At 42.4% G+C, this 14,302-nt stretch overlaps 1 protein-coding gene across 3 annotated transcripts in view; it reads left to right on the forward strand.

The window, feature by feature from the left end:
- The window catches only part of LOC122564061 (double C2-like domain-containing protein beta), a 284,761-nt gene that overhangs the window by 51,923 nt on the left and 218,536 nt on the right, over positions 1 to 14,302 (forward strand). For all 3 annotated transcript variants that reach the window (XM_043718544.2, XM_087977394.1, XM_043718545.2), the window contains exon 2: positions 3,967 to 4,046. In XM_043718544.2, the coding sequence (XP_043574479.1) occupies positions 3,967 to 4,046 (80 nt within the window). The remainder of the gene's footprint in view (positions 1 to 3,966; positions 4,047 to 14,302) is intronic.

Below are 14,302 nucleotides of genomic sequence, written 5' to 3' on the forward strand. Positions count from 1 at the left end.
TTGGGAGTTGGGAATCTGAGTTAAAAAAAAATCAATTTTGTTTGACACGTTGGAAGTTTCTTGTGTCATAACCTGACATGACAAAATTGGACCGTCAGGCCACTTTTCTTCGGAACTCTTCTGATTCAACCCATTTAAAACACAAGGTTAACTCGTGAGAGGAAATGGATCATGGTTGCTGTGGGAGGTTGCTATTGTATGGTTCGATTCAACCTTACTATGTCAGATGTGACAGACCTTGTAATACACACAATTTTATTTCTTTAAGAAACTTTGTACAACCCTTCGGTTATCAAAGTTAAATAAATTTACCATTGACTCTAGCATTTAAAAATAAAAATTGCATTCTTATTCAGCCACAGATTCTAACTGCCAGCTCACAAGGACCCAGTAATGGACCACAGACGGTGGTATCACGTTGGGCATTTTATTTTTCCATGCATATAAGTGACCATGACAAGACAATAAAGCAGCTCTTGTTTGTTTTCCAGGCAAAAAAAAAATAAAAGTGTGCTGTGTGTAGTTTGAAATTCAAATGTTATTAAAATGTCACTGTTGTTTTGTATTACATGCCATATTTTGCTTCCTCTCTTCCTGAAGGCATTGAATTATTACTGGCACAACTTCATGCACCTCCCTCATACACCAAAGTTTTAAGTGAGTGTCTCCACGGTCACTGTCAGCAAATGTAAGGACTTTATAACAAAGTTCTGTTTTGTCCATACGCACGCGCACACACGCACGCGCACGCGCGCGCGCGCACACACGCGCACACACACAATGTCATTGGACAGTTATATAGTCATCTGTCATTAATGACGACTGACTCGACACTGACTTTTTTACAAACCCACCGACTCCCACAGCTATCTGGATTACACCTCTTCCCACCCTACCTCCTGCAAAAATGCCATCCCGTATTCCCAATTCCTCCGCCTCCACCGGATCTGCTCCCAGGAGGACCAGTTCCACCACAAAACACTCCAGATGGCCTCCTTCTTTAGAGACTGCAATTTCCCTTCCCACGTGGTTAAAGATGTCCTCCAACGCATCTCATCTACATCCCGCACCTCCGCCCTCAGACCCCACCCCTCCAACCGTAACAAGGACAGAACGCCCCTGGTGCTCACCTTCCACCATACCAACCTTCGCATAAACCAAATCATCCGCCGACATTTCCGCCGCCGACATTTCCGCCACCTCCAAACAGACCCCACCACCAGGGATATATTTCCCTCCCCACCCCTTTCCGCCTTCCGCAAAGACCATTCCCTCCGTGACTACCTGGTCAGGTCCACGACCCCTACAACCCACCCTCCCATCCTGGCACTTTCCCCTGCCACCGCAGGAACTGTAAAACCTGCGCCCACACCTCCTCCCTCACCTCTATCCAAGGCCCTAAAGGAGCCTTCCACATCCATCAAAGTTTTACTTGCACATCCACTAATATCATCTATTGTATCTGTTGCTCCGGATGCGGTCTCCTCTACATTGGGGAGACTGGACGCCTCCTAGCAGAGCGCTTTAGGGAACATCTCTGGCACACCCGCACCAATCAACCACACCGCCCCGCGGCCTAACATTTCAACTCCCCCTCCCACTCTGCCGAGGACATGGAGGTCCTGGGCCTCCTTCACCGCCGCTCCCTCACCACCAGACGCCTGGAGGAAGAACGGCTCAACTTCCGCCTCGGAACACTTCAACCCCAGGGCATCAATGTGGACTTCAACAGTTTCCTCATTTCCCCTTCCCCCACCTCACCCTAGTTCCAAACTTCCAGCTCAGCACTGTCCCCATGACTTGTCCGGACTTGTCCGACCTGCCTAGCTCCTTTTCCACCTATCCACTCCACCCTCTCCTCCCTGACCTATCACCTTCATCCCCTCCCCAACTCACCCATTGTACTCTATGCTACTTTCTCCCCACCCCACCCCCTTCTAGCTTATCTCTCCATGCTTCAGGCTCACTGCCTTTATTCCTGATGAAGGGCTTTTGCCCGAAACGTCGATTTCGAAGCTCCTTGGATGCTGCCTGAACTGCTGTGCTCTTCCAGCACCACTAATCCAGAGTCATCTGTCATTGTTTACTCTAAGGAAACTAAGGCCAATTACATTTTCATTACCTGTTCCATTGCTGAGATCAAATAACATGGCAGTGTTGTTGTGTGCACTCACCAAAATACAATCATCCTGAATAACTGGGCTGTGATCCCGCTAATGTTAGCCCTGACAGAGTTGCCAAGGTGACTTGACAGCCTTTACATGAGTAGCAGATGTCTGGGTCTAGGAATTGTGGCATTGAAAGGCTTCTTCCACATCTCTTTCCTTCACCACTCATGATTCTCCACCCCCTGTACCATACCATTTCTCTTTTCCATGGGACAGTCACCCTTCTGGAAGCCAATTCATTTCTTGGATTCTGGGCACCTTTGTCTTGGATCAAACAAAACCCCCCTCAACAGCCTCTGTCTTTTTGTCCAGATAAGCATGAGTCACAAAGAATTAATAAATATCAACATAGAGTTACACACCACTGAAATGGACCCTTTGTTCCAACTCATCCATGCTGACCATGTATCCTAAACTAATCTAGTCTCATTTACCAGCACTTGACCCATATCCTTCTAAGCCCTTCCTATTCATATAACCATCTAGATGCCTTTTTAAATTTTACCCACCTCCTCCACCACCTCTGGTAGCTTGTTCTGTACACTCACCACCTCAGCATGAAAACATTGCTCCTCAAGTTCCTTCTAAATTTTCCCTCCCTCACCTTAAACCTATACTCTCCAGCTTTGGACTCTCCAACCCTGGGAAAAATACCTTGGCTATTCACCCTATCCATGCCTCTCATTTTTAATAAACATCTATAAGGTCGCCCCTCAGCCTCTGACACTCCAGGGAATGTAGTCCCAACCTATTCAGCCTCTTCCTATAACTCAAACCTTCCAACCCTGGCAATATCCTTATAAATCTTTACTGAACCAACTTGGGTTTAACAACATCTTTCCTATAGCAGGGAGACCAGAATTATATGCAGTATTTTAAAATTGGCCTCACCAATGTCCTGTACAGTCGCAACATGACATCCCAACCTCTATACTCAATGCACTGACCAATGAAGGCAAGTGTACCATGCGTTGTCTTCACCCCCTGACTATGTGTGACTTCACTTTCAAGGAGCTAAGCACTTGCACCCCCAGGTCTCTTTGTTTGACAACACTCCTGCCTATTTCTGGGCTTTCCACCAGACTTACCAGAGTTTTGAGAAGATTTGTAGCTCAGGTTGAGGTTTTGGATGTAGGTTTGCTCGCTTCCTAAACAACAAAGCAGAAATTGCTGAAAGCAGGAAGTTTCAGCATTGCTTTGCATGAGGTCCACTGAAGATGTTACCAGTAAGGTAATGAAACGTCTGGAAATGAACCTTTCAGCTCAGCGAGCAAACCTATATCCAGACTTACCAGAATTATGGTGTGATTTTGTTTGCATCCTTTCAGCTATTCATTTCTAGATCTGGATTTGTCCTTGCTGTCCGCTTTTGCTTAAAACCACCACCTTCAATTTGTGCTTTCGTAAAAGCAATGCAGTAGTAGATAACATTATGCTAGTTTTCATTATATCAGCTCAGTTCCTTTAGTGCAAAGCATTTATCCAGAACACGTACTTAGATGAGAAATGAGGCAGCTTGTAACCGAAGAGAAAATACAAGTTTTTTTTTAATGTATTAAAATGTCACATACAATTTAGATTACAGAAACTAGACTTGAGCTACATGATGAGTGGAATGGAATTACTTAATGGTAACTGGGTTTACCCTTCGATTTGAATGCACATTGCTTTATCTGTTAGAATAACATGTTATGTATTTCTTTCACCATGAGATAGTCAAGTCATGGGTGGTTGCGAAATTATGTTTTTATTCGGTCTGTTTCTGTTGATGATAAAGCCATGTCCTTTCCTTTTCCAGCCACCCTGGGTACATTAGATTTCAGTTTGCTGTACGACCAGGAAAACAATGCTCTCCATTGCTCAATAAATAAAGCAAAGGTATGTAGCCTTAGTATGTTGTAAATAACAAGAAAAATCTGTTTGTAGGTTTCTCTGTCTATTGATTTTGCTATGCATTTTCTAATGGATGCAAATTGTTTATGCATATAATATGCCAGATAATTCAATTGACAATTGTGTGCTTTATTGACAGAATGAATATAGAAAGAGCTATTATTCAATAAGCAAAAAGTGAATGGAATTCTTGAATGCTGTACTGCGTCACCTAATAGTTTACGTCTGTCATTCTTCACTTCCTACATAAAGCCAATGCCAGAACTTACCTTTTGTTCCCTTTGATATTCTGCTTGACCCCCAAGTGAAGCATCTTACCTTTATCTAATCCATTATTACTTCACATGCTACCTCAAAGATAGCCTACTGAATTGCTCCCACTGATGGCTTTTCTGCTTTGAGTCTTCCTAAACAACAAAGCAGAAATTGCTGAAGAAGCTCAGCAGGTCTGCCAGCAAATGTGGAGAGAAAACAGTGCCACAGTCCAACTCCACAGGTGCTGTCAGACCTGCTGAGTTTCTCTGGCAATTTATGTTTTTGTTTGTTTCAGATTTCTAACATCCGTGGTTCTTTGTATTATTCCTAAGATACAGCTTATCCAGAAAGCTATGAACTGCATCTCCAGGAAATAATGCCAACATCATGTTCACCCTATACTTGCCAAATTTCTTTGCTTCGTTGTGTCCAAAAATTTGACTTGATGTCTTGTTCAAATCCCTCCTTTATCTTCGTCCTCCCCGTTTTTTTAGTTATTAAATGTTTTGTACCTGACCATAAGATTTCCCCTCCCCTGACTTCCATTCCACATTACTATTAGATGCTCTGACTTTCCAACAAAGCTTAAGTCAACTAATCAGGAGGGAACATTTTTGTCTGCGATCCCACCACAGCTCCCCATTGAAGAGAGATAACTAGCTGTGTTGCAAAATAAATCAACTACTCACTTCTTAGGTGTTACCTTGCTTGGAAACTATCTCCAACGGAGCTTATTCAAATGAAACTCATTATTTTGAAATAATGAGAGATGGGAGAATCACTATTTGAAACCGATTCTATTGTCTGAATATAGTTGTAATTTGAACCTCGTGAATTGAATTCAACAACATTACTTGAATATAATACTGTTGAATTTCCTCGAATGTCCAAAATTTGAAATATGGCATTTGCTGAGGGCTCTCTCTTCTATGTTTTGTGCTTTCCAAATTAGTTGTCTTTCTCTTCCCATTAACCATTTGTCCAGCGCTCTGAGACATTCTCTGTGTATTTAAGTAGTAGGATCGAAATATCAATTGTTTTGTCCACTTAACTTCAACATCTAAGAAAACAATATATTCACAATGCATTTTCAAATACTTGGTGGTCTCGCTCTTGGTCATTTTCTCAAGAAATGTATTTACCTTTTTATTGTAGTAATCTACATTTGGATATTCCAACTTGTACAATAGTCCATGTGTGTAAAGGTTAGGTAGACATACGCTTTCCTTTTTTTAAATTTGTCTAAGGGATGTAATGTCACCGGTAAGGCCAGAATGTATTATCTATCCCTAATTACCCTTCAGAAGGTCGTGGTGAGCTGCCATCTTGAACCGCTTACAGTTCAGTGCCATTTAACAAGGAGTTTGATGATTTGATCCAGAATCTGTGAAGGAACGGTGATACAGTTCCAATCAGGATGGTTGAATGGCTGAGGAACTCATGCAGCAATGAAAACCAAAAGAACTGCCGATGCTGTAAATCAGAAACAAAAACAGAAGTCGCTGGAAAAGCTCAGCAGGTCTGGCAGCATCTGTGGAGTGAAATCAGAGTTAACGTTTTGGGTATGGTGACACTTCATCCAAACTGAATGCAGCAATGTCCTGGGTCTGTCATGATTGGCCCCCAACAGACACAACCATCCTCCTTTGTGTAAGCTACCCATCCAGATAATAAAGCCTTTTCTCCTGATTCTGTTTTTTGTTTAGTTTTCTGAGACCTTGTTGATGCACCTTGATCAACTGCTCCTTGGGTCTCAGGCACAGTCATTATCACCTCAACTCCAGTATTCAGTTCTTTGGCCAATTTTGGGTAAAGGCTGTAATGAGGTCTTCAGAGAAGTGGTTCTTCTGGAATATAAATTTGACATCAGTGACCAGGTTATTGATGAGTAAATATCATTCACAGCATCAAGTGCAACACCTTCCATTATATTGCTCGTGATTGAGAATAGGCTGATGGAGCAATAATTGGTTAGATTGGATTTGTCCTAACTTTTGTTCACAAAACGTACCTAATTAAGTTACTACATTGTTGGGTGGATGCTAGTATTTGGAACAGCTTGGCTAGGGATGCAGTTAGCTTCAGAGCACAAGTCTTCAGTAATGTGGCCAAGATGTTGTCAGGGCCCATAACCCCAGCTGTGTTCTGTGTGTTTACCATCTGTTTCTTGGTGTCATAGTCATAGAGATGTATAGCACAGAAACAGATCCTTCGGTCCAACTTGTCCATGCTGACCAGATCTCCTAACCTAATCTAGTCCCTTTTGTCAACACTTGGCCCATATTCCTCTAAACCCTTTCTATTCATCAACACATCCAGATGCCTTTTAAATGTTGTAATTGTACCAGCCTTCATCACTTCCTCTCCCAGCTCATCCATACACACAAGACCCTCTGTGTGAAAATGTTACCCCTTATGTTCCTATTATATCTTTCCCCTCTAACCCAAACCTATGCTCGCTAGTTCTGCACTCCCCCACCCTAGATAAAAGACTTTGTCTATTTATCCCATCCATGCCCCTCATGATTTTTTAAACCTTTATAAGGTCACCCCTCAGCCTCCAATGCTCTAGGGAAAACAGCCCCAACCTATTCAGCTTCTCCCTATAGCTCAAATCCTCCAACCCTGGCAACATCCTTGTAAATCTTTACTGAACTCTTTCAAGGTTCACAACCTCCTCCTGATAGCAGTGAGACCAGAGTTGCACACAATATTCCAAAAGTGGCCTAATCAACATCTTGTACACAAGCAACATGACCTCACAATGCCTATACTCAATAAAGGAAAGCATACCAAATGCCTTCTTCACTATCCTATCTACCTGTGACTCTACTTTCACGGACTATGAACCTATACTCCAAGGTCTCTTTGTTCAGCAACACTCCATTGGACCTTACCATTAAGTGTCTAAATCCTGCTATGATTTGCTTTCCCAAAATGCAGCCCCTCACATTTATCTAAATTAAACTCCATCTGCCACTCCTTTGCCCATTGGCCCATCTGCTCAAGATCCCATTGTAATCTGAGGTAACCTTCTTTGCTGTCCACTACACCTCCAATTTTGGTGTCATCTCCAAACTTACCAACTGTACCGCTTATGCTCACATCCAAATCATTTATATAAATGACAAAAAGTAGTGGACCCAGCACTGATCCTTGTGGCACTCCACTGGTCACAGGCTGCCAGTCTGAAAAACAACCCTCCACCACCATCCTCTGTTTTCTACCTTCAAGCCGGTTCTGTGTCCAAATGGCTATTTGTCCCTGTATTCCATGAGATCTAAACTTGCTAACCAGTCTCCCATGGGGATCCTTGTTGAGCACCTTACTGAAGTCCATATAGATCACGTCCATCACTCTGCCCTCATTAATCCTCTGTTACTTCTTCAAAAAAACTCCATCAAGTTCGTGAGACATGATTCCCATACACAAAGCCATGTTGACTATCCCGAATCAGTCCTTGCCTTTCCAAGTACATGTACATCCTGTCCCTCAGGAGTCCCTCCAACAACTTGCCCACCACTAACGTCAGGCTCATCAGCCTATAGTTCCTGGCTTTTCCTTACCACCTTTCCTAAATAGTGGCACCAGGTTAGCCAACCTCACCTGTGATTATTGATGATACAAATATCTCAACAAAGGGCCCAGTAATTACTTCCCTAGTTTCCCACAAAGTTCTAGGGCACACCTGATCAGGTTCTGGGGTTTTATCCACTTTTATGCATTTTAAGACATCCAGCACCACCTCCCCTGTAATATGGACATTTTCCAAGATGTCGCCATCTACTTCCCCAAATTCTATATCTTCCATGTCCTTCTCTACAGTAAACACTGATGCAAAATACCCCATCCCCTGCAGCTCCACGTATAGGCTGCCTTGCTGACCTTTGAGGGGCTCTAATCTCTCCTGAGTTACCCTTTTGTCCTCAACATATTTATAAAAACCCTTTGGATTCTCCTTAACCCTATTTGCCAAAGCTATCTCATGTCCCCTTTTTGCCCTCCTGATTTCCCTCTTAAGTATATTCCTACTGCCTTTATACTCTTCTAAAGATTGTCTCAATCTATCCTGTCTATACCTGACGTATGCTTCCTTTCTTTCCATAACAAAAGCCTCAATTTCTCTAGTCATCCAGCATTCCCTACACCTACCAGCTGTTCCTTTCACCCTAACAGGAATATACTGTCTCTGGACTCTCCTTATCTCATTTCTGAAAGCTTTCCATTTTCTAGCCGTCCCTTTATCTGCTCTCAATCAGCTTTTGAAAGTTCTTGCCTAATACCGTCAAAATTAGCCTTCCTCCAATTTAGAACTTCAACTGTGAGATCTTGTCTGTCCTTTTCCATCACTATTTTAAAACAAATAGAATTATAGTTGCTGGCCCCAAAGTGCTCCCCCACTGACACCTCAGTCACCTGCCCTGCCTTATTTCCCAATGTTTGTACCTTCTCCAGTAGGTACATCCACATACTGGATCAGAAAATGTTCTTGTACACACATAAATTCCTCTCCATATCAGCCCTTAACACTATGGCAGTCCCAGTCTATGTTTGGAAAGTTAAAATTCCCTACCATAACCACCTAGTTATTCTTACAGATGATTGAAATCTCCTTACAGATTTATTTCTCAACTTCCCGCTGATTATTAGGGTCTCTATAATACAATCTTAATAAAAAGATCATCCCTTTCTTATTTCTCAGTTCCACCCAAATAACTTGCATGGATGTATTCCCAGGAATATCCTCCCTCAGTACAGCTGTAATGCTATCCCTTATCAAAAATGCCACTCTCCCTCCTCTCTTGCCCCCCCTTTATGTCCTTCCTATTGCATTTCTATCCTGGAACATTAAGCTGCCAAACCTGCCCATCCCTGAGCCATGTTTCTGTAATTGCTATGACATCCCAGTCCCATGTTCCTAACCATGCCCTGAGTTCATCTGCCTTCCCTGTTAGGCCTCTGGCATTGAAATAAATGCAGTTTAATTTATCAGTCCGACCTTGTTCTCTGCTTTGTTCCTGCCTGACCCGACTGTTTGACTCACTCCTTTTCTCAACTGTACCAGTCTCAGATTGATCTCCTTCCTCACTAGTTCCCTGGGTCCCACTACCCACCTTACTAGTTTAATACCTCCTGAGCAGCTCTAGCAAATCTGCCAGTATATTCGTCCTCTTCCAATTCAGGTGCCATCCATTCTTCTTGTACAGATTACTTCTATCCCAAAAGAGATTCCAATGATCAAAAAATGTGAATTCTTCTCCTATGCACCAGCCATACATTCATCTGCTCTATCCTCCTATTCCAACCCTCACTAGCTTATAGCACCAGGAGTAATCCAGATATTACTCCCCTCAAGGATGTCCTTTTTAAATTCCTGCCTAACTTTCTATGTTCTCCCTTCAGAATCTCATCATTTTCCCTTCCTATGTCATTGGTTCCACTGTGTACAATGACTTCCTGCTCGTCCCTCTCCCCTTTGAGAACATACTGCACCCTCTCTGAGACATCCTTGATCCTGGCACCAGGGAGGCAAAATACCATTCTGATTTTTTGCTGCTGGCCACAGAAACGTCTGTCTGTGCCTCAGACTAGTGATTCCCCTATCACATTGATCGCTTGGAACCCGAAGTACCCCTCATTATATTAGAGCCAGCCTCGATACCAGAAACTTGGCTGTTCATGCTATAATCCCTGGAGAGTCCATCATCCCCTACATTTTACAAAACAGCATATTCATTTGTAATGGGGATAGCCACAGAAGGCTCCTGCACTACCTGTCTACCTCTCTTACCTTTCCTGGAGTTAACCCATCTATGTGACTGTATCTGCGACTTTTCTCCCTTCCTATAACTGCCTCCCACCACATCCCCTTGCTCTTGTAAGTTTCTGATTACCTCTAACTGTCATTCCAACTGATCTATTTGATCTGATCAGATTCGCAACCAAAAACATTTGCAGCCATAATCCTCAGTAAACATGTAAACTCTCCCTAAACTCCCACATCCAACAACAAGAGCATATCACTCTACTAAAGGCCATTTTTGCTCCTTCACAATCTACAGACCCAGAAAAAAGCACCATCTGTTTGCTCTTAAAAACACTGCTCCAGGCTAACTTAGTACTTATAGTTTATATTTTTAAAATTTAATCAAGAGACAGATCTCAAAAAAACATATAATCAAGAAAGAACCCACTCTACTCACTATTGTAGATTAACAGCAAGGCTACACTTAAAAGCTATGCACTTATCTGTTCCTGTGCAGTGAGCTCTCCCACGCAGGTCCCTCAAGATCAGTTGTGAATTTCGCTGCCTAAGTTTTCCTAGGCGCACTCCAATGTCCAGAGATACATGAATTCAAATAGCAAAGGCAGTAACTGAGCAGATTCACTGCTGTGTCAGTTAGCAGTGTAGGTTTCTTTTTCTCTCTCCTTCACTGATCATGTGTTGCCTTTTGTCTGTCCTTCTCCTTTTAAAAGTGTCATTGTTTTGACTTTTTTCTCTCCCCAAAGTTCCAAAACAATGCAACAGCGTATAAAATTGCTGTTCCTGGAATTCGAGGAAATCACCTCCAAGATCTAAAATACCTCAAAAAAGGAGCAGCTGTTACAGCCACAATTTTTTCCCATCCTCCATCTTGGATTACCCAGAATTCATCTCCCATTTGAACAGAATCCAGTTGGCTGCTAAGGTGTCAGTGATGGTAGAAATCTCCAGAGGAGGCTGAAACTAATGATCCACTACAACTCATCCTCAGCCAGAAGTTCTAAGTTCTTCAGCCTTGTTATTTTATGCTCATGTGCTGGACTCTCACATTAGTGAAATGAAATAAATCTGGAATAAAAATCAATTGAACCATAGGATGTTTGTCAAAAATCTGTTTGGTTAAAAGAGGTCATTTAAGATAGGAAATCTGCTCTCCTTCCTTGGTCTGACCTGGATGTAATTCCTGATGCACAGTAGGGTGGTTAATTCTCAACTACCCTCCGAAATGGTATAGAAAGTTACTCAATATTATGTCAGCATTATTAAAATGTATAACAAGAATAAAACCAGATGACCCACCCAGGGTGGAGCTAGTCACCCAACAGTACAAAGGCATATCTAGTTCACCCTGCAAAGTTTTCTCACAATCATCTTGTCCCAGAAAATAGCAAGTTTTGAGTGAATTTATATCTCAGGTTGAGGTTCTATTTATGTTTAGGTTTCCTTGGGGTGGTGATGTCATTTCCTGTTTTGTTTTGTCAGGGTGGTAGGTGGGGTCCAAGTCGATGTGTTTATTGGTAGAGTTCTGGTTGGAATGCCATGCTTGTAGGAAATCTCGTGTGTGTCTCTGTTTGGCCTGTCATAGAATGGATGTGTTGTCCCAGTCAAAGATACTTGTGATAATGGGTCATGCCTTTTTGTGGCTAGTTGATGTTCATGTATGCTGGTAACTAGTTTTCGGCCTGTTCGTCCTTCGTAGTATTTGTTACAGTTCTTGCCAGGTATTTTTTAAATGACGTTAGTTTTGCTTGTCTGACTAGAGTCTATTTTAGTGTCTTGGGTTTGTGGGCTACCATGATGCCAAGAGGTCTGAGTAGTCTGGCAGTCATTTCTGAGATGTCTTTGATGTAGGGGAGAGTGGCTAGAGTTTCTGGATGCGTTTTGTCTGCTTGTTTGGTTTTGTTGCTGAAAAATCGGCAGACTGTGTTCATTGGGTACCCATTCTTTTTGAATACGCTGTAAAGGTAATTTTCCTCTGCTCTTCGTAGTTCCTATGTGCAGCAGTGTGTGGTGGCTCATTGAAATAATGTTCTAATGCAGCTTTGTTGGTGGGTGTTGGGATGATTGCTTCTGTAGTTTAGTATTTGCTCCGTATGTGTTGCTTTCCTGTTTGGAGTTCTCCATTGGCTGTTCACTATACTGTGACATCTAGGAATGGCAGTTTGTTGTTGTTTTCCTCCTCTTTAGTGAATTTTATGCCAGTAAAGATGTTATTGACAGACTTGAAGATTTCCTCTAATTTGTTTCATTTAATGATAAGAGTGTCATCAATGTAGCGGACCCAAAGTTTGGGTTGGATGGTTGGCAGAGCTGTTTCTTCGAGTCTCTAAATGACTGCCTCTGTTAAGAAGAAAGTGAGGTCTGCAGACGCTGGAGATCAGAGCTGGAAATGTGTTGCTGGAAAAGCGCAGCAGGTCAGGCAGCATCCAGGGAACAGGAGAATCGACGTTTCGTGCCTTATGCCCGAAACGTCGATTCTCCTGTTCCCTGGATGCTGCCTGACCTGCTGCGCTTTTCCAGCAACACATTTCCAGCCTCTGTTAAGAACCCTGATATCTGAGATCCAATGTATGTTCCGTTGATTTGTCTGTAGGTTTTGTTATTGAAAGTGAAGTGGCGGTAAGGCATAGGTCCACTAGCTTGATGATGTTGTCCTTGCTGATCCTTTGTGAGATTGAAGATCTATTCATGGGGCCTTATCCTCTGATTAATTGTCCACAACAATTCAGGATTGGATAAGGAAGAGCTACAGATCAGCTCACTTGGTTGTAGGATTGTTTATTTTCTTCCTAGGATCTGATCCCAGTGTTTGGCATTCCTATGGTCCTGTATTGTAACTGGCTCCTCCATTTGTAGGTATGCCTGGTGCTGCTCCAGACATACAATCCTGCACTTATTGAGCCATGGTTGTAACAGTAACTTGATAGTGAAGGTAGAATGAGCAATATGCGATGTTACAGATTACTTTTGAATGAAATTCTGCTGCTTCAGCCTTGAGGGTGCCCAGTTTTGAGCTGCTGCATCTGATCTGAATCTACTTCAGTTAGCATGGTATGCTTGTAAAATGATGGAAGTTGTCCTCCGTGTGAAGAACAGGACCTTATCTCTACACTACATCCTCTGATGCCCCAATACTGACACAGGTAGATAATCAAGATTGGGAAACTGAGGGAGGAGGGATTTTTCTTGCGTTCTCTTCCTGCCTACTGTCATGTCTGAGAGTGCTTGAACAGTGGTGGTATTTCTGAATCACACTTTATGATAGGCATAGAAAGTCCTCCACTCAGAGTACATTCTGTGCCTTAATGCCATCAGTATCTATTTTACTTAGTGTTCAACATAGAGACATGCTGATTCATCAGATAAGGGAAGGCAGTAGAGGGTAATTGCCAGCAGGAAGTTTCCTTATCCGTGTTTAACTTAATGCAATGAGACTTTGTCGGGATGAGGCAATATTGTGGATTCTTTGGAGAACTCTCTCCTGACTTACGGTCTTATAGATAATTTCTTGATTGTTAAGGGGATCAAAGGTTATGGGGAGAAAACAAGAAAATGAGTTTGAAAACCTATCAGCCATGCTTGAATGGTGGAACAGACTCAATGGGCCGAATGGCATAATGTCTGCCCCTACGTCTCATGATTTTATGTACATCAGTGGACCACATCTAGTGAATCCGTCCTTCGGTCTGCTGGGCTAATGCTTAAATAGCCTTACAGGTTAACTGTCCCAATTTTACCTCAGGTCCCTAAATGCTAATGAACAAACCTGTAGAATTGATTGAATGTGCTGTTGACATATTTAATGCCCAGTTTGATGCAAGGTGTGTTGTCCAGTTTTATTCTTATACTTGGTTTGGTGCAACTGTGTGGCTCTCTAGACCATTTCAGAGTGCAGTTAAGAGTCAATTACATTGTTGTGAGTCTAAAATCAAATTGATGAGAGACCAGACAAGGATGGCAGGTTTTCTTTCTATTTGCCCTCCGTTAACTAGATAGGTATTTGTTACAGTTTTGTGATTTCATGGCTTTGTATTCCAAATTTATTTCATTAACAGAATTTAACTTCCCTAGTTGCTGAATGAGACTCTAGTGTAAGTATTGAGATCATTTGTCTAGGCCTCTAAATTACTAATCTGGCAACATAGCTGTTACTGTTTTCCTGGAATGTGTGAAACCAACACGAAATTGGAAATGTTGAGATGTCAGTTGAGTAATTAAGAAA

This window comes from Chiloscyllium plagiosum, unplaced genomic scaffold (assembly GCF_037043375.1).
Source record: "Chiloscyllium plagiosum isolate Xiang-an unplaced genomic scaffold, Cpla_swu_hap1 HiC_scaffold_31, whole genome shotgun sequence".
Classification (NCBI taxonomy): domain Eukaryota; kingdom Metazoa; phylum Chordata; class Chondrichthyes; order Orectolobiformes; family Hemiscylliidae; genus Chiloscyllium; species Chiloscyllium plagiosum.